This window comes from Nicotiana tabacum, chromosome 6, assembly GCF_000715075.1.
Source record: "Nicotiana tabacum cultivar K326 chromosome 6, ASM71507v2, whole genome shotgun sequence".
NCBI lineage: Eukaryota > Viridiplantae > Streptophyta > Magnoliopsida > Solanales > Solanaceae > Nicotiana > Nicotiana tabacum.
Window position 1 is genome coordinate 119,711,655 of NC_134085.1, and position 25,199 is coordinate 119,736,853.

The following is a 25,199-nucleotide window of genomic DNA, read 5'->3' on the forward strand; positions in this document are numbered from 1 at the left end:
GGTCTGGGGGTGTTTTTGACCTTTTTGGGAAAAACCTTGTAAAAATTATTTTCATGCATTGGGAGTGATTCATTTAGTAATTATTAATGGGATTAAGTAACTTATGACTAGATTCGAGCGGATTGGTGGTGGAATCAAGAGGTAAAGCTATAACTGAGACTTGAGTAGTGTTCAAGGCATCGAGGTAAGTGTTTGTTCTAACTTTGGCTCGAGGGAATAGGATTAGGATGATATTTGCTACTTGCTAATGTGGAGTACGGTGTATAGGCATGGTGACAGTTATTTATGCACCGGAGTCTAGCATGACCGTGAGTCTTGATTTCTTTTAATTCGAATAATGTGACACAAGCTCCTTGTTTATTTGATGAGTTTTCATATGATGTGAACGGTTGAGGTAGAATTGTGATTGGTGTACTCTTGGAGCGTTAGCTCGAACATGAATGTGTTAGTTGAGGAAGAAGTGATTTAAAAAGAGAATGTGTTGTGATTACTCCCTTGCCGGGATGTGTAGACTGATATATATACTCTCCCTTGTCGGGATATTTTGGGCTGTTAGCTGTACCCTTGCCGGGTTAAAGGTATTGAGATGTTATTCTCCCCTGAAGGGGTCTACTGTATGAAGTCAGATAGTATGAACTATATTATGGGATCGTGTGGCATGTCGTCCACCTATATATTGTTAAAAGGGATCGTGTGGCACGCCGTCCACCTATATATTGTTAAAAGGGATCGTGTGGCATGCCGTCCACTTATATACTATATTATGGGATCGTGTGGCACACAGTCCACTTACATACTATATTATGGGATCGTGTGGCATGCCGTCCACTTATATAAACTAATATACGCCGTCCACTATATATATATATATATATCATGGAAACCGGAGTTTCTTCTGTTTATTTCCGATATTTTATTTTTATCTGTTACTCCCCGATAGCATGTCCCCTCCCAGCCTTACTTTGTATTATCTTGTTATTGTTTTCTTGCACTCGTTATATATATCTGTACAGATTAATTGTGGTAGGTCCTGTCTAGCCTCGTCACTACTTTGCCGGGGTTAGGCCAGACACTTACCAGCACATGGGGTCGGTTGTGCTGATGCTACACTCTGTGCATTTTGTGCACAGATCAGGGAGCAGCTTACGGACCGCAGCAGTAGGACTTCTGGGAGCTATCTTCAGTCCAGGGACTCTCGAGGTAGCCTAGCTGGCGTTCGCAGGCCGAAGTCCCTTTCCATGTTTCTTGTTTGTTCATCTTGTACCAGACAAACATGATGTATTTCCTTTCAGACATTGTTTGTAGTATTCTGTAGTAGTCCGTGAGCTAGTGACATTAGACCTTGGGTAGTGATGTGTATTAAACTTCCGCATTTTTGATTTTTTTCAGTTGCTTTAGATTTAAAGTCTTCTGCTTAAATTTTATCTCTTTTATTATATTGTTTGAAAGAAAGCAGGAAAAACATTTTAAATATTTGGCTTGCCTAGCTCCGATAGTAGGCGCCATCACGACACCCGATGGGGGGAAATCCGGGTCGTGACAATAATTTGTCGTTCAACTCTGAAATACAGAGAAATATTGTTCATCTTGCTCATCTTTAGCATTCTTCAAGCTAGATCTTATTATACTTGGTTGAGATTTACCCCTTCAACTTTTTAAATTGATTTAATAAAAAAGGTTTCAATATATTTATATATATATATATATATATATATATATATATATATAATTCTTTAAAAATTTATACTCATTAAGCGAAAGTACACGAGCAACGCGCGTACCCTAAAACTAGTACTACATTAAAAGCACGAAGGCCCTTAACAAAATGTCGTTCGCCTTTTTACCCTTTAAAAGTTAATTTCATATTGGACAAAATAGTCATTTAAATTACTTTCCTAATATTTAGGAGTTAAAAGTTAATTATATTTTGTGTATCTAATTCTTCCTTATTTGAACTAGGTATGAAATCCTAATATTTAGGACTTCAACTTCAACTATATTTTTACCTTATTTATCTATCTATATCTATATTATATTAAAAGGAGAGTAGTATGCATTGTGGTTAAGCCAAGTGGCAAGCTAAAATGAAGCCACTTGGAAATTTTAGGACAACATTAATAACTAAAAATTATATATAGAAACATAATTAATGGAAGTAGTTTAATGAATCTTATACATAATCTAAATAGATCTTAGACAAATCTAATCTATATATCTATAATTAAATTTATATGTATATTTGTATCTATATCTATATCTATATCTATATTTATATTTATATATTGATCTACTCATAGATTATTTTCTATATTAGCTAGAAATATTGAGGTAAAAAATTAATTAAAAACTATAATAGAAAAAAATAAAAATATATAAAGACGTAAATTGAGATACATATGACTATTTATACTTTAGAGTAAGTTAAAATATAAAATAAAACTAAAATTTACTTAAGATATTAAGGATTTATTGATTTTACAAATTAAATAATTTCAAGCAGAAAAATAAGATCTTACTTAAAGTATACAAATTATTTATAAGGTAAGAGAAAAATTAAATAATTAACAAAAGATATTTTAATAATAAGAATAATAAATTCATATTAGTACAGATAAATCGTGCAAACGAATATTTTATACGTAAATATTACTAAAACATTTAGATATAATGTGTTCGAACAATTAAGAAAATATTTTTCTATGATTATATTTGAATTAAGTTCAGTTAGTTTAAATTTGAAAGCATAACATAATTTTTTGAAAATATAGTCCAATTAAGAAAATAGAATGATAAAAATTATTTGAATTTGAGATGAGAAAGTTTTTAAATTTTTATCTATATTATATTAGAATGAGTGTGGTAAAAATAGATACTAAATTCAAACAAGCTAATAAAAATTCACATAACAATGTAATAATATTAGGTATTGAATAATATAAAATCAAAAATAAAGAATAAATAGAGAAAAAATAAAAATTCAGGTTTTTTATCATAGGAAAAAGGTTAAACTTATTTAAATTTGAGATGAGAAATTTTTTTATATTATACTAAGAAAAGTCATAATATAAGTCCACATAACTCAAGTCTAATAGTTAAAATCAAAAACTAAAATAATTGAACAATAAAAAAAATAGAGATTATTTAAGGACATTTATAAATCATAAGTTTAGAAAATAAAATAAAATAATATACAATACTTAAAAATATTATTAAATTTTAAATAATTTAAAATTTTCAAGCAATGTTTTTAAAACAAAATAAATATTTATTTTATAATTAAAAAAATTATATATTTATCTTATATTATTAAACAAAAGTAGTTGATAATGTTATTAAATAAATTTACAAGTTAACGAAAAGCCACATAAAATGTAATTAGACTATATATTAGATTAAAAAATAGCAAAATTATGTTAAATTATTAGAAATTTGCTATTAGAAATTAAAAGAAAAGACTATTTGAATTTGAGATTAGAAAGTTATTAAAACTATAATGTGAATGCTCAAATTATGGTTAATACCATAAAATTGAAATCTTACTTATGAAAAATAAAACAATAATAAAAAATAAAATTTTTAAATTACAAAATAAATTTCTTATATAGGTAATTTTACAAAAATTAAATTTGTATCTTAAAACTAAAAAAGAAAGAAAATTTATGTAAAGAAATAAAATGACAGTGAAAATATTATTACAACATTTAGATATAATATGTTCAAACAATTAAGAAAATATTTTTCTATGATTAATATCTGAATCGAGTGCAGTTAGTTTGAGTTTGAATGCATAGCATAACTTTTTAAAAATGTGGTCCATTTAGAAAATAGAATGATAAGAATTATTTGAATTTGAGATGAGATTATTTTTTGTTTTTTAAAATATTATGTAAAGAACTAAAATAACAATAAAAATATTACTACCATAACTACAAATAATGTGTTCAAACAATTAAGAAATTTTTTTCTATGATTAAGTAAAATTTTAAAAATACAAAATAAATTTCTAATATTGGTAATCTTACTAATGAAAATTAAAAATTAAATTGTATCTTATAGCTAAAAAAGAAAGAAAATTTAACTGCATCTAATACAAAATTAATTATAGGAGAACCCAATACATTTGGAACATGATAATCAAATAACTTATGTATTAATGTTTTAAACTAATTAAAACTTACAATTTAAAACAAAATATGACATTATTTTGGCTCTACGTAAAACATTAATATAAAAACTAATTAACATTTGTAGTAGGGAAGAGAATGTACATAAAAAAAATAGAGGTAGTGTGAGGATACTTATACTTTAAATTAATTTAAAAATAGATAAAATAAAATAATTAAATTATATTTATAAATATTAATGATAAATTTAAATAATTAAAATATTATGATTAAATATTAAATAATAAAATAACTATAAGAAAAGAACAAAAAAAAAGAATTTATGTAAAAGCGATGTGATGAATAAGATATATTTGACTTCCAGATAAAAATAAAGTGATAATAAGAATTTTGTTAAGATAATATGATCTAGTGTGCTCGAACAAGATAGATCACAATATGGCATGTTTCGTATTCTTTAATATCGACAGCGGAACGAAATACAAGTACCAAAATCAAGGGGTTAGGTTGCTACAAATATATTAAAAAGATTGGTTGTTCACTATGAGATTTGAACAATAATTTCATATCATGTTTCATAATTAAATTCTCATGTTATATAATTTTTATCTGAGAGGTTTATATTTTAAGGTTATTTGTACATGATTCAAACAACCTATATCGCAATTTAAAATGATTTGTCTGCGCATCGTGCGGGTACTGATACTAGTTATATTAAAAGGAGAGAGTGAAGCATGTGGTTAAGCCAAGTGGCAAGCTAAAAAGAAGCCACATGGCAATTTTAAGACAACATTAAAAATTTGAATTATAAATAAAAACATAATTAATGGAAGTAGTTTAATGAATCTTATACTTAATTTAAATAGATCTTAGACAAATTTAATTTATATATCTACATTTAAATTTATATTTATAAGTATATTTATATCTATATTGATTCACCCATAGATTTTTTTCTATATTTAGATAGAGATATGGAGGTAAAAATTAATTAAAAATTCTAATCGGAAAAAATAAAAAAATATAAAAAGACGTAATTGAGATAACCTATGACTATTTATACATTGGAGTAAGTTAAAATATAAAATAAAATTAAAATTTACTTAAGTTATTAAAGATATATCTATATCTATATTATATTAAAAGGAGAGTAGTGAAGCATGAGGTTAAGTCAAGTGGCAAGCTAAAATAAAGCCACTTGGCAATTTTAAGACAACATTAATAATTATGAATTATAAATAGAAACATAATTAATGAAAGTAGTTGAATTAATCTTATACATAATTTAAATAGATCTTAGACAAATCTAATCTATATGTCAATATTTATATTTATGGGTAATTTTGTATCTATATCTATAATTATATCTATTTATTGATCCACTCATAAATTTATATTCTATATTAATATAGAATAATATAATTTAGTTAGCCTTTTGTTTATAACTCAATTATGGTAGATATCTTTTTTTTTTTTACAAGGAATCAATTGAAATATACGTTTAGTATATTACACATTCTTTTTTATTTGCAACAAAAATTATTTATTTAGTACAAGCTTTGTATCTGACCTTATTTGTGTACAATAGGTATCTTTAGTTAAATTTTTGTGTATAATTCAGTTATGGTATGTCTCTTTTTTATTGACAAAGAATTAATCAAAATTTTAATTTTGTACCTTACTCATTCCTTTTGAGTTTAAATAATAATTCTTTATTTGGAAAATAAATACTGCAATAAAGAGTAGTACAAGCTTTGATGTATCTAACGTGATCTGTGTACAATATAATTATTATAGGTATCTTTTTTGACATGGAATATCAAATTAATAATTGAAAAAAATAACTGTTGGGAAATTGTATAGTTGTTCTTGATTTATATTACCATATTTGGAATTCTCTTATATTAGAAGCAGCAGTTGGGTTTTTTAACCTATCTGTGTCATCAACATGTCTGTCTGGCTATGACATGCTTTTCTGGCATTTCAACAGACCCCTAGGAAAAGTAAGAATCTTAAAGTTGATAACTTATACCAAATAATATCTCACAGGATAGTTATTGCAACTTAGTTAGCTTGCACTGTCTCTGAAACTCTGTGCTACTTTCTCACTCCTTTGTTCTTATCTTTGTGAAAAATTGAAGTAAGGAAAAACTCAGGCTGAGATCACCTGGCGCTGGGTTCTTCGCTGCTACACCCGTGAACTGGTGAGTATACATTTTCTATAACTTTTTCCTTTCTTTCATTCATAATTTTGCGTTAGTAATTCTGCATAAGGGTCTTATTTTGTACTCAATTTCTTCGTCTGTGTTTCCCCCCCTTTTTGGGTGGAGCTTTGGTATTGTTTCTTATCACTGTCATTCTAGGGAATGAGAAAAATATCAAGAGTTCTCATGAGAATCTTTGTCAGGTGTTCTGATCTTAGGGGGTTTGAGATTACTTGCAAATAAGAGAGAATGATTTTTTCTCAATTGGGTTCTCATTAAAAAAAATTGAAAAGACAATTTCTTTAAAGGGAAGATCAAAATGGTTGTTGAAATTGGTTTTCGCTTCTTCATTCCAATTTGAGTTTCCTAAATCCATTTTGGGGTAATGGGTGCTAGGAATTTTGGTTATTTTATAAAGGTCATTTTGGTAGTTGTAATATTGTAAATTGTCAATTCTCTCTCTAACATTCTCTCTCGGCGCACGTTAACGTGGCCTAGCTAACGTGCGCTTTGAAGCCATGGGAGGGAGAGGCAGACCTAAGAAAAACCAGATGAAGATCTCAATCAACGACCATCGATCAACAGAAGCGAGAAATGCAGTATTAGAATTGTTTGTATCACCAAAGGGATACGAATTGAAGAACCAACTGGAAATTGTACTCCTAGGAGCATACAGAGTGAGCTGATCAAGGAGGAAGCATATCCATCTATAGATAAAGGCAAATCGAAGGAAGTTGATGTTACACCTGTAGCTGTGCAAGCTGTAGGTGGTGGATCTGGTAGCGAGAAAGCTCAAACACGAGGAATGAAGCCGATCAAAAATGGAACAGTACTATGCAGCTCAAGTACTGTTAAAAGTGGGGAAAATGGTGAGACAAAGAATGAACAGAGGAATCAGTCCTGGGCAAATGTGGTGGTAGGTAACAAATTGGCCATGAAAGGTATGAATTTACAGTTCATAGCTCCGATAGTCCAAAACGGCGAGAAAATAGCGAAATTAGAAATTGAAGATGTTGAACAAGAAACTGAGAAATTGAGATCTGTTATTGTCATGTATGTAATTGGGGAAACGCCTACTATTGGAGCAATGGATAGATTCCTGAGCTCAGTGGATAAGTTTTCAGTTAAGCCACAGATCTATTACCATAATGAAGGTTATTTTGTGATAAGATTTAGCAATTTGGAGGAAAAAAACCAGGTGTTATATTTTGGACCTCACACAGTCAACAACAGGCCTATAATCATGAAAGCATGGTCAGAAGAGTTCAATGTACAAAATGAAGTTCTGAAAACTATTCCCTTATGGGTGAGATTCCCTAACCTACCTATCAATTGTTGGAGTATGAAAGCATTAAGAAAGATAGGTAGTACATTGGGGAATCCGGTGTATGCTGATGAATGCACTACTGGCTCAATTAGGATTTCTTATACAAGAATGCTAATTGAAATGAATATCACTAAACCTCTACCTAGGTCTGTGAAGCTACAAGACCCTAAGGGGAGGTTAATCCTACAGGAAGTTACTTATGATTGGGAGCCAAAATACTGCACAAAGTGTTTGAAAATAGGACATGATTGTGCTGAGATTAAAACAGCACAATCACAACGGATGATTCAACAGCGGAAGGTGATCAACGACAAGCAAGTTTGGCTCAAAATAGATAGAGATAGTTGAAATGAAAAGAAGGTGAATGAACAACAGAAATAACTGAGCCTACTCAACAGTCAGAGCCAGAATCAAAAGACAAAGATGCACAAAAAAAGGATGAGGGGTGGATAATAGTCCTTGGAAAATCAACAGCTAGGGGAGCTAAGGCTAAACAGCTTGAGGAGCAGAAATTAGCTGGGAGCAATGGATTACAAAGCTTGGCAAAGGACCAAACACATGATGAGCCAGGTACAAGCAAAATGCAGATAAGGAGCCCAGAGGTGCAGGAACTGTATCACCATCCCTACTTTATACTTGTATGAGTGTGATAACATGGAATGTTAGGGGGTTGAATAAAACATATAAGCAAAAAGAGGTAAAGGAGTTTATAAAAAGGAATAATAAAGCAGTCATAGCATTAGTGGAGCATAGAGTAAAAGAGCACAAAACAAATGAGGTGATCAAAAAGATTGCACCTGGATGGAAATGGGCATCCAACACTAGTGCAAGTCATAAGAGTAGAATATGGATAATTTGGGACCCTAGGATATATACCTTTGAACCAGTGGAAGTAGATGAACAATTGATACATGGTCAAATCAGACTTATTTCAAAAGCAGTCACATTTAGCTTTTCAGCAATATATGGCCTACATACTATTAAAGACAGATTGAAGCTATGGAGCAAGATGAGACAGATTCATAGTATTCAGCAAGGTCCTTGGCTAGCTATGGGGGATTATAATGTTGTTTTACATCCACAAGATAGACAATATGGATCTAAGGTACAAGAGATGGAAACAAAAGACTTCAAGGAGTATATGAGTGACACAGGGATGAATGAATTACAATATGTGGGAAGGAGTTACACATGGACTAACCATCATACTTATAGTAGGATAGACAGGGGGCTTGTGAATGCCAACTGGATGATGACAATGCCAAATGTGAAAGTGCAGGTCCTAGAGCCACTAGTATCTGACCATTCACCACTAAAGTTAGTGATCACTCAGGCACAAGGAAAGAAGAGCAGGCCATTCAGATTTTTCAATTGCATTGCCGATCACCCACAATTCATGCAACAAATTGAGATAGCTTGGAAATAAAGGAGTACAAAAGGGATAATGCAGGTAGTATGGAACAATCTTAAAAGTACATATGAGGCAATCAAAAGAATAAACATACAGCACTATAAAGGGGTTGATGAAAGGAGAAAGGAGATTAGGAAGGAGCTACAGTCGGTGCTAGAGAAAATGAGCTTTAGACTACAGAATAAAGAGCTGATTGAGAAAGAGAAAGCATTGAAGTGTGAACTAGAAAAATGGGGAAAGATTGAAGAGAGTATATACAAACAAAGATCTAGAGTACAATGGTTGAAGCTGGGAGATTCAAACTCAGCCTATTTCTTTGCACAAATGAAGAATAAGAGCCATTGTAATGGAATCCAGAGTCTAACAAATGATGTGGGAACTCAGCTTGTAATGGAGGATGATATAGAAACAGAAATATTATGGTACTACAAGAAGTTACTGGGGTCAAGAGCTGAAAGTATTCCAGCTATCAACCCAAATGTCATGAAACTGGGTGCAAAATTAAATAGGGATCAACAGCTTTAGCTTATCAAGTCAGTAACCAAGGAAAAAGTATGGGCAACACTTAAGGATATTAGTGACCTAAAAGCCCCAGGCTATGATGGGTTTAATGCTATGTTCTTTAAGAAAGCTTGGCAAATTGTAGGAGAGGATATAACACAGGCTGTAATGGAATTCTTTGAAATAGCTCATATGTACAGACCTGCCAATTATACAGCAATTACTTTAGTCCCTAAAGTCAGGAACCCTGCTAATGTTAAAGAATACAGACCTATCTCATGTTGCACTGTATTATACAAAGTGATTTCCAAGGTATTAACTAAGAGGTTGCAAGGAGTTATGGATACACTAATTGACAACACACATTCTGCATTTGTGCTTGGTAGAGTAATTACTGATAACATTATCCTGAGCCATGAACTAGTGAAAGGATATGGAAGGAAAGGGGTATCACCTAGATGTATGATGACTCAATTGAATGGCCTTTCATGGAACAGGTGCTGAATGCTTTGGCCTTTCCAGACCAATTTGTGAGATGGATCATGGCTTGTATGGAAACTGTTATATATACAGTTATGATTAATGGAGCTCTGACAAAGCCTTTTGAAGCCAAGAAGGGGTTGAGGAAAGGGGACCCAATGTCTCCATTCCTGTTTGTGCTGGCAATGGAATATTTAACAAGGAGATTAAAGACACTAAATCAAAACCCAGACTTCAACTATCATCCCAAGTGTGCAAAGATGCAAATTTTGCAACTTGGTTTTGCTGATGATCTTTTATTGTTTTGCAGGGGTGATATAGGGTCAATTAAACTACTGTTCCATTATTTTATGGAGTTCTCAAAAGCTGCAGGTCTGGTGATTAACAAAAACAAGAGTTCTATATTCTTTGGAGGGGTCTCACAAGATGCACAGGAGGAAATCCTAAAATTCCTAGGAATTCAGAGAGGGGAACTGCCAGTAAGATACCTAGGTGCCCCACTAAATTCAAAAAGAATATCCATAGTACAATGCCAACCTCTAATTGATAAAACAGTGGGCAGAATCACTTCATGGACTGCCAAATTTCTATCCTATGCTGGAAGGATTCAACTGATAAAGAGTATTCTATTCTCTATCCAAACCTACTGGACACAAATCTTTGTGCTCCCTAAAAAAATCACAAAGCTAATTGAAGAAATCTGTAGAAGTTTCTTGTGGACAGGAGAAGGCAGTATTTCAAAGAAGGCTCTATTGGCATGAGAGAAAGTCTGTCTACCCAAATCAGCTGGGGGATTTAACATTATAAACATAGCCATCTGGAACAAAGCTGCCATATGTAAACAATACTGGAATCTTTGTAAAGAAAAGAAGAAGTTGTGGATACAATGGATGTACAATTACTATATCAAAGAGACACATATAGGAAATTCAACTGAAACAAACATCCTGGATAGTAAGTAAGATCATTAAAGCAAAGAAGACATTTATGGAGGCAGGATTCAGCTATGATGATATTATAAAGATGAACAACTGTTCGATAAAAGACATATACCACAGACTGCGAGGAAGATTTGACAAAGTCAGCTGGAGAAGAGTCGTTTGTCACAACACAGGATGCCCTAGGTGGACTTTTGTTCTAACTATGGCAGCACATGGCAAATTATACACGAGAGATAGACTACAGAGTTGGGGAGTACAAGTGGATCAAGAATGTGTTCTATACAAGCAAGCTAATAAAACCATATAACATTTGTTCTTTGAATGCTCATATGCAAATGCATTATGGAGCATATTGTTAGCACGACAAGGGATTAAAAGATCAGTAAATAGATGGGATGAGGAACTAAGATGGGCTGAGAAGTGGACTAAGAGGAAAACAGCAGCAGCTGAGCTATATAAAATGGTATTAGCAGCAACAGTATACTATTTGTGGCAAGAAAGGAATGCTCGAACTTTCCAAGCTAAGACAAAAGGGTGGGAGTTAATATGCAAGAAGATAATACAAGAGTTGCATTGTCCAAGTAGTAGGCATACAGAGAATATCCTACATAGCCTAGACTGGTATCTGTTGCAATAGATAAGAAATGTGTAAATAATAAGAAAATGGGGAGGGGTGAAGTATAGGAAAGCAGGATCATATGTAAGGGTTTTGATTTACTTATAAATACTTCCCTGGTAATGAAAAAAGTTAATTACCAAAAACAAATATTGTAAATTGTCTGTTTTGTCGATTCATAGCTTTGGTAAATTTGATGGTTTATGTTTTTTATGGTACATAGATAGTTTTTAGAAACTCAGATGTGGTCATATTAGTGAAGTTCTGTGTGCTGATGTAACAAAGTATCAACTACTCTGCTCGTAATTTCTTAATATCAGCTCAATGTTGTTTTATGTTTAAGAAAATCTTACCTCATCAATAAAAAAAAGTTTCAACTACTCTGCTTATAATATCGTTTTAGTATAGGGCATACATGTTAAAATTAAATCTTAGCCAGTGAAAAAACGAAGAAACTGACAGAAGGTAAGAGAAGTTTGGCTGGGGTTAAATTTATGTGTTCAGAGAAGTTTGAAAAATTGAGTGCAATATTGAGATTGGAGTTATAATACTAATATAAAAAATAGAAAGTATTAGTAATATGTTGATTTACCAGTAAGAGGAAACTATAAATAGAAGCCAGTCAATGCAATGAAGAATTAGTTTGAAGCAGAGAATAGACTATATTGGCCAAGATGAAAGACTTAAAAGACTTTAACTAAAGTGAGGTCATTTTTTGGAGGAAAACACAATTGAATTGTTCTGAGAATATTTATTATTAGTCTATCAAAGAGAATGAAATATGTAGGAAACCAGATTAGTGATAATGAGTTAGAAAACAAACTAAAAATTTATAGTAATAAATTGAGAAACTTAAGACAATTATATCTCTCTATGATAACCTTGGTATTGTGAATTTGGGATATCGTATTCTTATAACAATTTCATAGTTCTGCTGAATTTCTCTTTCGTTGAATGAAGTAAGCTACAATGCAAGAAAACAACAATCATATTACATAACTATAATAACATTTAGTCCATAGTCAATATGTAGAATAATATAAGGAAATTAAATATTTAATTTTAATTGCTTTGTTCTTTTTCTTTGGTTAATTTGTTTGTTCGGATAGAGATGATGGGTGAAGAATGCTTAATCAGAAATGTTGCTTGGAAAAAATTTAATGTAACAGAGAAAGAACAAAGCAGCATTATTTTATTCTTCAATTTGCCATAGGTCGTTCCTTCTTCACTGCTCTGAGTGTTGAGCGGGTTGATATGAATAGGGAGTATAGCAAATGTCTTGTAGTGTTGTTGATTTGTCCTTTCTGCGGTGTTCTTTCTGCTGATAGAATATGAACTTCTGCAACATATAAACACTATTACATTGTGCTTATTTCTGCTTTTTGTGTATTAGCCATGTTTTCTTCTCTTGCTCTAATTGTCAACATGCTTGTATTTTTGTTGTTTCATGTAATTACTACTGTTTGATTAAAAATTTGTGCTTCTTAGATTTTTGGTGTGCTCTTAATATGGAAATAGTTATAGTTTACTTTGCACAAAGTGACTGTTCAGCTCCTGATTTGCATTTTTATTTTGGTAAAGTTTAATTGATTTGAATAGCAACTGTAACAACTATGTTTTAGTATGGTTGTAGACTTGTAGTGTTATTTGTTTCCTGATGATGGATTTTATAATGTTTAACAATTGTAGAACTTTTATACCAAAAGATATTTGGGAGCAATAAATTTTAATATTTATGGACTCTGGACAAACAAACAAACAAACGTCCCTATGAAAAGAAATGTCTTGATAGGAATGTTAGACGACGCGAACAATATAAAGTTAAGATGGCCAATAAAAAGAGTGCACTAGCACTACATGAAGTGCTCACAAGTCAAGTGTTACAACGTAGACGCTTTGACAGAATGACTTCTACCATCTCTACTGATATAACATCATCAGGACATTTACAGTATATTCCTAATATAATGGACTCCTGCTATACTTCCAAACAGGTTAGTATATTAATTCTATATCGTACTGTATACAACATGAGTAACTGTTTCACTATTACCACAAATATAATTTCTTTGTCTGCATGAATATCTGTCTAAGTTCAATACTATAAACATCTGTTGCGCTTATGCTTACTATGTAGAGAGTAAAGTTATATTGCTTCAATCATTTCCTGCTTTCGACAAACGAAATCCTCTTTGCACTTATGAGAAAGGCAAGTTGCTGAAATTTGGCATAAGTCTACACTAATATACAAGACATATTAATGTTAATTAAAAAATTACTTATGTGGTACGTTCAACATCGGTTGCACCTAATGAACAAAATGATACAGCTGAGATAGTGATAACTAAAGGTTTGTATTTGTGTCTTCTTTGAATAATATCATTTTGTGCTTACTGTTTCACTCCTTACAAACTCTAGAACATGCAGGTCGTAGTCAAAATAACAAAACTACTATGAATATTAAGTTACGGTCAGACTACGTACCGTTAAAAAAGACTCAAAACTCTAAATTCTGCTCTACAAAAAGATTTGAATATGAATCTCCTAGATTTTGTTGTGGCACTGGTACAGTTAAAATAATTTCACATCGAATGCTTGCTAAGCTTCATAATCTATACTTCGACAATAACGAAAAATCCCAACACTTTCGAACATACATCAGAACATATAATAATTCGTTTGCATTTACATCACTTGGTGTAAATTATGATACAGACTTAGCGTGAAGGAATCGTGGTATCTATACTTTCAGAGTTCAAGGACGAATGTATCACCTAATAGATGATTTGTATCCTGGAGGGAAAAAACCAAAAAATCTACCGTTGTACTTTTATGACAACAACAATGAGTTAACAAATAGAATGGCATGCTCTAACAAAGTCAATGAATCTATAGTGAGTGAACTGATGGACATGTTGAAAGTTAACCCATACTCCTTTTTTATCCGATCTTTGATAGATATTCCTGAGCTACAGAACTTCCATATTGGACTCAAATGTGATCCTGGTTTAGATCAGCGAGTATATAATTTGCCAACTTCATCAGAAATTGCTGCAATATGGGTTGAGGACAATGACAATAATATAACTCATGCCCCACATATTCAAATTTATACTCATAGCAACATAACACAAATTGTGAACTATTATTACGGATGTTATGATGCCTTACAATATCCTTTGTTGTTTCCATATGGACAAAATTCTGGCATTGTGGTATTAAAAAAATTCCTAAAGCAAAAAATATTCGTGGAAGTTATACTCATGAATGTGAACAGTTATCAAGCATACGAAATCTTTGCTCTCTCGATTCATATCTTCAAATAGAAGCTCAAGCTTTAGAAAAAGGAAAGAAAAAAGAGATACAGTTTTTGCTCGTGAATATTATTGTTATAGACCTCAAATGAGAAATGATGATAAAGACGAGTTACTACACACTAGTAGACTATTTCAGCAATATTCAGTTGACGAATACATAAAAATTGAAACCCAAAGATTGGATTTTGCTTCGTTCAATCAAGATTTATTTAGAATGGATATATTGCAAGGACTTCTAGATATTTTAAGACTTGGCAAACGAGATTCTTCTAACATTGGTAAGCAAAAATTCCTTTCAGCTTCTTTTATAGGTGGACCTAGAGATATGCGATAACGATATATGGATGCAATTGCATTAGTAAAATGTTTTGGGAAACCAGATTTGTTTATAACTATGACTTGTAATCCGACTTGGCCAGAAATAAAAGAACATCTGTGGACAACTGATGAGGAGCAAAATAGACCTGATTTAATTAGTCGAGTATTCAGGGCTAAAGTTGAAGAACTGAAAACTGATATAAGCAAGAGAAATAACTTTGGAAAAGTTGTTGCTTATATGTATACTGTTGAATTCCAAAAAACGAGGTTTACCAAATGCTCATTTCCTTATAATATTAGCTAATGGATATAAGTTATTGACATCGGAGGCTTACGATGGAATTATTAGTGCTGAACTACCAGATAGGGGTGTTCACGGTTCGGTTTGATCGATTTTTGATAAAATCAAAACCAAACCAATTTAATCAGTTTTTAAAATTTTAAAATCAAAACCAAACCAAATTAAATACAAATCATCGGTTTGGTTTTCATTGGTTTGGTTTGGTTTTTCGGTTCGTAGTAAGCTAATAATAAGTCGATAATAGTGAAACAACACTAGACAATAATTTGAAAATAATTTGCTAAATTTATACTTTTTTATATATTTCTTTCGGAATTGAAAGTTTATTTACCTCTTCATATGAAAAGAATGAACAAAAAAACAACTAAAAGTTTGCTTTCTCAAGCTTTTGCCATTGTAGTCTTGCAATTTGAGTTTGATTTCTTTACTCTTATGGTAGGATTTTTTTTAACTCTTCTGTTAGGCAAAGGTATGTGCGGAGGGTTAGAGAATTAAAGTCTCTTAAGGAAAAAAATTGGTTGATTCCTGTTGTTTTGGGCTTAGGCAATCTTTTAAGATATAAGTAGGATAAACAAAAATTCAAAATAACAATTAAATTGCATAAAATATTTAAAATTATTTAGAAAAAGATATTATATTGTATATAAATAATTATTAAATTTTTTATATAATTAATCGGTTTGGTTCGGTTTAATTTTTGGTTTTTTATAATAGAACCAAAACAAAACCAAATATTATCGTTTTTTAAAATTTAAAACCAAAACCAATCCAAATAAAAAAAAATATTGGTTTACTTAATCGGTTTGGTTTGGTTTTCGGTTTGGATCGATTTTTCGTCAAACCGTGAACAGCCCTACTACCAGATGCTAATTTGGATAAAAAAATTACATTCGCTTGTTCTTAAACATATGATGCACGGTCCATGCGGTAATCTGAATCCAACAAATTCCTATATGAAAAAAAATGTTCTTTTCAAGTTTAATTATCCAAAAAAGTTTGCTGAACATACATCAAAAGGAAGTGATTCTTATTCCATCTATAAAAGACGAAACACAGGAGAGGTTGTGAAAGTACGAGAGCAATATTTAGATAACTCTTGGGTTGTTCCATAAAATCCTTTTTTACTTGGTAAATTCAACTGTCATATGAATGTTGAAGTTTGCTCTGATATAAAGGTTGTTAAATATCTTTACAAATATATTTATAAAGGACATGACAAAATTGCATTTTATGTACATGATAATGAATCACACAAAGAAATAGATGAAATAAAAGAGTATCAATCTGCTAGATGGGTATCACCACCTAAAGCTACATGGCATTTATTTAGTTTCTCTATTAGTGAGATGTATCCAAGCGTTTATCACCTTCAGTTGCATCTTAAAGGGAAACAATTTGTTTCTTTTAAAGGCAATACAGATACAAACACAATCATTAATTATCCTATGATTAATAAAACAATGCTGACAGAATTTTTCCAGATGAACAGAACTAACAAAGATTCCATAAAGCTTAACTTATTATACAAAGAATTTCCTGAATATTTTGTATGGTCAACTACAGACAAAACATGGACATGGCGACAACAACGTTGCACCGTTGGCCGTATCGTAACGTGTCACCCAACTGAAGGAGAACGATATTATCTGAGACTAATATTGCTAAATGTGAGGGGACCGAAATCATATAAAGATCTTCGAACTATAAATGGGGAACATTATAATACTTTTAGAGAATCCGCAAAAAAAAAAGGACTATTACACTGTGATAATAGTTTAATTGATTGCATGTCAGAGGCAGCAGGTTACCAAATGCCATATAGTTTAAGACATTTATTTGCTACATTATTAGTGTATTGTAATCCAGTCAATCCAAAAGAAATATGGAAATAATTTGAAGAATCAATGTCTGAAGATTTCAGAGTGTTACATAATGTTGGAACGAAAGATATTCAATATCAAGTTTTAAATCATATTAATGATATTTTACACTCTATGGGTCATAATGTAAACGAATACGAGCTTATCCCAGAAACAGTTCGAGCATCTATATTGGAAAAAGAAGCAAAGGAGGTATTCTTTGAAAGAACCATCACGGTTAGTGAAGAGGATATACTGTTACACAAAAAATTGAACGCAAAATAATTGCAAGCATACAATGTGATTATTGACCGAATATTTTCCAAGAAACCAGGAGCTTTTTTTATTGATGGTCCATGAGGAACTGGAAAAACTTTCTTATATCGTGCCTTATTAGCGACCGTACGTAGTAAAGGATATATAGCTCTAGCAACTGCTACTTCTGGTGTTGCTGCTTCAATTCTTCCAGGTGGGTGAACTGCACATTCACATTTTAAAATACCTATATACATTGATGAAAATTTCAGCTGTAATATTAGCAAACAAAGCTCAACTACATGTCTGATTCGTGATGCAAAATTAATTGTATGGGATGAAGTGTCTATGGCTAAAAAAAGAATGCTTGATGTATTTGACTTGCTCTTAAAAGATCTTATGAATACAAATATGCTATTTGGGGGAAAAGTCGTCATTTTTGGAGGTGACTTTAGACAAACTCTTCCAGTTGTTTGAAACGGGAAAAAAGAAGATTTTATTAATGAATGTTTACTATATTCTACCATTTGGGACGAACTTGAAAAATTGCAACTATCTGAGAACATGAGGACAAAAACAGATCCTGTTTTTTGTGATTACTTGATGAGAATTGAAAATAGGCAAGAAAGGGTAAACTCTAATAACAAAATTGAACTTCCAGATTCTTTAGTTATTCCTTTTACAACTAAAAAAGAATCTCTAGATCACTTATTCGCTATGACATTCTCAAATGCACAAGCATGCTCCTCTAATTCTTGTTCGACAGATTCTCACGTTATCCTAACGACAAAGAATGATTTTGTGAATGAAATCAATGATATTCTAATAGCAAAATTTCCAGAAAAACCAACTACATTTGTTGCTATTGACGAAACAGTTGAACCTAATGATCAAAGTCAATTTGAAGACCTATTACACACTTTGAATCCTGCTGGTTTACCTCCTTATAAATTAACTTTAAAGGAGAACTGTCCCATTATATTGTTGCGTAACTTGAATCCATATGAATGTTTATGCAATGGTACACGATTGATATGCTGCGATATTAAGACACATGTTATTAGTGCTAATATCGTGACAGGTGATTTTAAAAATAAACACGTATTTATCCCAAGAATACCATTATTATCGTCTCAAGATGAAAGATTACCAGTTTAATTTAAAAGAACACAGTTCCCAGTAAGATTATGCTACGCTATGACTATAAATAAGGCGCAAGGTCAGACTCTGGATTTCGTTGGAATATATTTGCAAGAACCTGTTTTTCCCACGGTCAACTTTATGTCGCCTTATCGAGAGCAAAGAGTTCAAATTGCGTCAAAGTGCTGGTCCGGTCGTCCACACTAGCCAACCGTGATGATCCTTTTACATATAATATTTTTTACGATGAAATTATCCAAAGAGCGTCCTTGTAAGTCTTCTTGTTATCCTAAAATAGAATAATTTTTTTGTTTTATTCTGTCTTTCTACTCACGTACACTTTATTTTACTTTTTAAATGCTTATCGGTACTCATATCTGCTTTTTTCCCCGGTTAGGCGATAAGGTTGTCACTGGACCTTTTGCTTACCTCAACCTGCAAAACAAGGTCAGTAATAGTTCACCATCATAGTTTAATATTAATTCTTATAAGATCTTATTTGATCAAATATAATTGATTATCTACTTATTTCCCCAGTTGCTTATATCTTGTTATTTCAACATTTTCTTAGTGTTTTAAGAACTTAAAAAGAGCTATCAATAATTTCTGAACTTACGTGCGCAGTCCGTATAATTTTCTGGAAGGTTTTTGTATGAAAAATGGATTAAATTATGAATTAGAGCTTTAAAACTCAACTGAGTTGACTTCGGTCAATATTTTGAGCAAACGAACTCGGATCCAAGATTTGACGGTCCCAGGAGGTCTGTAGGAAAATAGGGACTTGGGCGTATGCCCGGAATCGAATTCCGAGGTCTCAGGCCCGAGAAATGAATTTTTGAGTAAAATTGTTTTCTGAAAATATTTAAGGAAAATGAAAATGAAATTTGATTAGAAAGTGATGGTATCGGAACCGTATTTTGGTTCCGGTGTCCAATACAGGTCTTATATATGGTTTAAGCACTTTCTGTAAAGTTTGGTTGAAAACGGACGTCGTTTGACTTGTTTAGGACTCAAAATGGAAAATTTGATGTTTTATGAAATTTGAAAGAATTCTTGAATTTTAAAGCTTAATTCATGGTATATGATGTTAGTTTGGCGATTTGATCGCACGGTTAAGTTTGTAGGATGTTGGGGTAGTGCATGTGTTTGGTTAGGAGCCCCGAGGGCTCGGGAGTATTTCGGAGGTGTCTCGGAGTGATTTCGGACTTGGAAAAATAGCAAAAAATTTGCAGAAATAGTACCCCGTGAACAGTACCAATGAACAGTACCCAGTGTACAGTACCCCGTGAATAGTAAAAACACATGAATAGTGCCCCCAAAAATTTTGGGCAGTTAAAGGACGAACAACACGTTTTTTTTCATTTTTTTGAGTTTCAAACTCGGATTTTGGGCGATTTTTGAGGTGTTCTTCACGATTTCAACTCAAGTAAGTGTCCTATACTCGAAAGTGTTTATATTACATAAATCCATGGTTATTTTCATCGTTTAATTCGGATTTAAATGGAAGAAATCAAGATTTTTGCAAAATCTTCCAAAAATGAAAATTTTAGATTTGGAGGTTGAGTTGTTATCGGAATTTGATAAAATTTGTATGGGTGAACTCGTGGTTGAATGGGTTATCGGATTTTGTAAGTTTCGTCGGAATTCGAGACGTGGGCCCCATGAATTGATTGCACTTGTATCTATTATTTGTTGAGAAACATTTATGGTGTTCTTGTGGCCTGCTATTTACATCACTGGTTGGTCATTGTTGCCATCATTGTTATCAGCTTCCTATTATTTTTGTACGCTATATTGCACAGGTTTATTTGGTAGTCTGGTCCTAGACTCGTCACTACTTCGCTGAGGTTAGGCTAGGCACTTACCGCCACATGGGGTCGGTTGTGCTGATACTACACTCTGCACTCTTTTGTGCAGATCCCAGTGTTGTAGACTTCGGACCACAGTGAGATTGCTATTTTCTTGTTCATCAGGCGATCCGAGGTAGTCCTGCAGGCGTCCGCAGGCCTTGGCGCGTCTCCTTCTATCTACTATTCCTCTTTCTTTCATGTATTTCCAGAGACAGTATTGTATTTATTTCTTTCAGACCTTTATTTGTAGTACTCCTAGACAGTCTGTGAAGTTGTGACACCAGTCTTGGGTAGATTTGTTATGGTTTGGTATTAGCAGTATTATTAAATCTCTATAATGCAGTCTTCCGCTTATTCAATTCTGTTGTTATCTAATTGTTGGCTTTTAACCATTATCGAATTAAAAATTGAAATAAGGTAGATAGTTCAGTTGGTTGGCTTGCTTAGCTTTCACTAGTAGGTGTCATCACGACTCCCGAGGGTGGGAAATTCGGGTCGTGACAAGTTGGTATCAGAGCTCTAGGTTACATAGGTCTCACAATTCATAGACAAACTTTGTAGAGTCTGAGGGATCGGTACGGAGACGTCTGTATTTATCCCCTAGAGGCTACAGAGTTAGGAAAAGTTTCACTCCCATTCTTCTCTACCGTGCAATTTTGTTCTCTCATTGATAAATTGAAACCTCTACTCGTGTCCTTTAATAAATGGCGAGGTCACGTGCCGCTTTTTCAACCAAACAATGTCACAGACCGATGATATATCAATTACGTCTTCGAAGACTTTGCAGAGGCTGGATAGGTCTCACCAAGCTCTTCGCTACCACTTTCAGCGGTGCATCTTTTGAGGACCCGCGAGATTTTCTTGACCGTTGCTATGAAGTATTGCAGAACGTGAAGATAGTCGAAAGCGATGGGGTTGATTTTGCTGTGTTGGAGATGACAAGTAGGGGTAGTGGAAAGATAATGTATTTACTAGACCAGTTGTGGTTCTGACGGAAGATGTAGATGTATCAAAAGATCACCTAATGAATCATGTTGGGGTTCAACGTACCTTGACATCTGGTTGATTTATTTGAGTTGTGAAGGTCAAATATTGTGGATTATCGGATGTTGTGACATATGGCTTCGTGCTAAGTGAGGGGAGTTGGGGGAGATTGTAACGACCCGACCGGTCGTTTTGAGCTCCGGCGCGTCATTCAGCAGTTTGAGGCCATGAGCAGCTTCATCTCGGGTATATTGACTTGTGCGTATGGTCAGAATTAAAATTCAGGAAGTTTGGAGTCAAATCTAAATGGAAATTCTCATTTTTGAAAGCTTAAAATTGAAGAAATGAACTAGGATTGGAATTTTGAGTAAACGACCTCGAAATTGGGATCCGAAGATTCTAGTAGGTTCGTATGATGATTTCAAACTTGGGTGTATGCCCGGATCGGGTTTTGGATAACCCGGGAGCGTTTTGGCGCCTATTGTGGAAGATAGCATTTTAGAAGAAATTGCATCAGTTTGGTTTAAAATGTATTTCAGTGTTATTGATGTCCGTTTGGGATTTCGAGACTGGGAATAGCTCCGTATGGTGATTCTGGATATGGGAGCGCGATCAGAAGTGAATTCGGAGGTCCGTAGGTCATTTTGGAGCCGTTCGGCTAAAGATGGAAAATTGAAGGTTTTTGAGAAAATTTGGCCGGAAGTGGAAATTTTGATATCGGATTCGAAATGCGAATTTTATGGTTTGGATAGCTTCGTTAGGTTATTTGATACTTAGGAGTGTGTCCGGAATATCTCTGTGTTGAAATATATGAATTATGGGAAAAATTTGAAAAGTTTTGATATTTAATATTGTTAAAGTTGACTTTGGTCAACATTTTTGGTAAACGGACCCGGGCCCGTGATTTTTCTGTCTCGAAAGGTCCATAGAAAAATATGGGAGTTGAACGTGTTTCCGGAATCGAATTCCGAGGTCCCAGGCCCGAGAAATGAATTTTTTCGTGAAATTGTTTTCTGAAAATGTTTAAGGAAAATGAAAATGAAATTTGATCAGAAAGTAATGGTATCGGGCTCGTATTTTGGTTTCGACGCCTGGTACAGGTCATATATGTTGGTTAAGCGCTTCCTGTAAAGTTTGGTTACAAACGGACGTTGTTTGACGGGTTTCGGCCTTAAATTGGAAAATTTGAAAGTTTATGAAATTTGAAAGAATTCTTGGATTTAAGGCTCAAATCATTGATTTTGATGTTATTTTGGCGATTTGATCGCTCGAGTAAGTTCGTGTGATGTTTTAGAGTCAGTGTTCATATTTGGTTTGGAGCCCCGAGGGCTCGGGAGTATTTCGGAGGTGTCTCGGAGTGATTTCGGACTTAGGAAAAATTGCAGAAAATTCTGCTGTGCCCAGAAAATTTTAGGTGCGAGTAGTCCAGTTTGGAAGCTCCTATCTTGTAATCTATAAGAAATCAGAAAAAGTGCAAAACACGTAAGTTGTAGCCCATACGTTCTAGTTTTCGGAAATTTAAACCATTCGCGATTTGGATATCATTTCGGAAAGTTACGATGGATCGAAAAGGGCTGCTGGAGCAATTTTGGCAGAATTTACGATGCACTTTAGAAGCTCATATCTCGGGATATATAAAGAGTTATATGGTGTACAACCTATTAAATTAAAGATCTTTGAGTATAGTTTCTAAATCTTCAAACCGTTTGTCATTTGGATATTTATACAAGACGTTATGGGTGTTTAAACAGAAGGTGTCCGACAAGGAACAATTTTAATAGGATGTACAACTTGTATAGCACAAGTGCAAGGTACAACTCGACGAAGCACAGGCAGATTCTTTTATACACGGAGTTAGCTCACTTTTCTTCATTTCTTCAAAGTATGGACGATTTTTGGGGAGCTTCAAGAGGGTATTTTTATCATCAATGTGAAGGTAAGTTATCCCCACCTATTTTGAGTTAAGTACATCAATTATGTATGGATTTGAGCATGAAAATTGTAGAAAAATTGAGGATTTAGGCCTAGGGATTTGAAAATAAGATTTGGTGATTTGAGGGGTCAAATGAACTCCGATTTTGGTAAATTTTATATGTACGGACTCATGGCGAGACGAGGAATCCGGTGATGTGACTTTCGTAATTTTTCGAGAAGTGGGCCCAGGGCTCGGGTTTTGCAAATTTCGTGATTTTCGATATTTTTCGAGTCTTTTCGATTGGGTTGTATTCCCTTAGCCTATTGTAATATATTCCTTGTGTTTTTGGCAAGATTCGACGCGCGAGGAGGTCGATTCGAAAGGAAAGGGCATCGCGGAGTAGACTTTTGGCCATCTTGAGGTGAGTAATAGATGTCAATGTTGTTCTGAGGGTTTGAAACCCCGGAATTTCACATCGTAACGCTATATTGAGGCGTGACACGCACTCCATGGCGAGTGCGGGGTCGGATACTATTGGGAATTGTGACTTGGTCCATCCCGTGTGATGTTTATACTATACTGGTGATTGATACACATACTTCATTGATATTACTGGGCTTGATGCCATGTTTGGGGCCTTGTGCCGATTTGTAAAATCCTTCGAGGATTGATATTACTGCTTAGCATGATTTGCATATCATTTAATTTCAGTCCAAGGTTTTAAATACTGTTTTGCAAACTCAGCCATAATTCTAAGTGTTGAAAACTTAAATGATATTTTTAAATGTGTTCCGGGCTGGGAACTTCTGTTTTGTAAATGCCCAAGGGGCTTATTATATTATTTTCTGGACTGATTATAAAGTGACTTGAAACAGTGGTAACAATGACACTGTGTGATATACTTGAAACAGTGGTAACAATGACACTGTGTGATATACTTGAAACAGTGGTAATAATGACACTGTGTGATATACTTGAAACAGTGGTAACAATGACACTGTGTGATATACTTGAAACAGTGGTAACAATGACACTGTGTGATATACTTGAAACAGTGGTAACAATGACACTGGATGATATACTTGAACAGTGGTAACAATTGCACTGTATGATATAAATTGGTCAGGTAACAATGGCTGACCGGTCAGATAACAATGACTAACCAAGATATTGCGCTTGGGTTGTAGGAGCCCCTCCGGAGTCTGTACACACCCCCAGTGAGCGTCGTCGACGATAAATAAATATGGATGGCTCGGGCTGCACGCCGCAGTGGGTACTGGAATGTACCATCATATGCATTGCATTGCATTCATGTATTTGTATTTATACTGGTGTTTAGCTGCTCAGTTCCATATGTTGATGTATATTCGGATTGTAGCTTACTTTGTGTATTTACTGGATTTTCTTATCTTCGGACTGTAGTTACTTTTATTACTCACTGGGTCGGAGTACTCACTTAACTCCCTGACCTTGTGTGCAGATCCAGGGCAGTCTCAGGCTTAGTAGATCTAGTTGATCAGCAGATTCAGCCTCTGGGAGTATCGAGGTAGTTGCACGGCGTTCGCAGCCATTGATCTTCTCCCTCCTATCCTATCTCTTTATTTCCGCATTATCGGACTTTGGATATACCGTCTATTAGGATGATATTCTGTATTC

The 25,199-nt window shown here is 33.5% G+C and overlaps 2 protein-coding genes and 1 long non-coding RNA gene across 3 annotated transcripts; all 3 read left to right on the forward strand.

Moving 5' to 3' along the window:
• Nucleotides 1-6,133: 6,133 nt before the first annotated feature.
• On the forward strand, nucleotides 6,134-11,783 carry LOC107789027 (uncharacterized). Its single transcript, XR_012710676.1, has 2 exons — nucleotides 6,134-6,328; nucleotides 10,358-11,783. It is a non-coding gene; the product is annotated as an uncharacterized LOC107789027 (long non-coding RNA).
• A 1,647-nt stretch (nucleotides 11,784-13,430) lies between these two features.
• On the forward strand, nucleotides 13,431-17,432 carry LOC142182019 (uncharacterized). Its single transcript, XM_075255804.1, has 8 exons — nucleotides 13,431-13,598; nucleotides 13,699-13,813; nucleotides 14,563-14,760; nucleotides 14,882-15,199; nucleotides 15,302-15,486; nucleotides 15,569-15,622; nucleotides 16,004-16,009; nucleotides 16,716-17,432. Exons 1-8 carry the CDS (start codon nucleotides 13,431-13,433, stop codon nucleotides 17,430-17,432), a joined length of 1,761 nt encoding a protein of 586 aa, XP_075111905.1.
• Nucleotides 17,433-18,218: 786 nt separating this feature from the next.
• On the forward strand, nucleotides 18,219-18,812 carry LOC142182020 (uncharacterized). The gene has a single exon (XM_075255805.1). It carries the CDS (start codon nucleotides 18,219-18,221, stop codon nucleotides 18,810-18,812), a length of 594 nt encoding a protein of 197 aa, XP_075111906.1.
• Nucleotides 18,813-25,199: the final 6,387 nt, after the last annotated feature.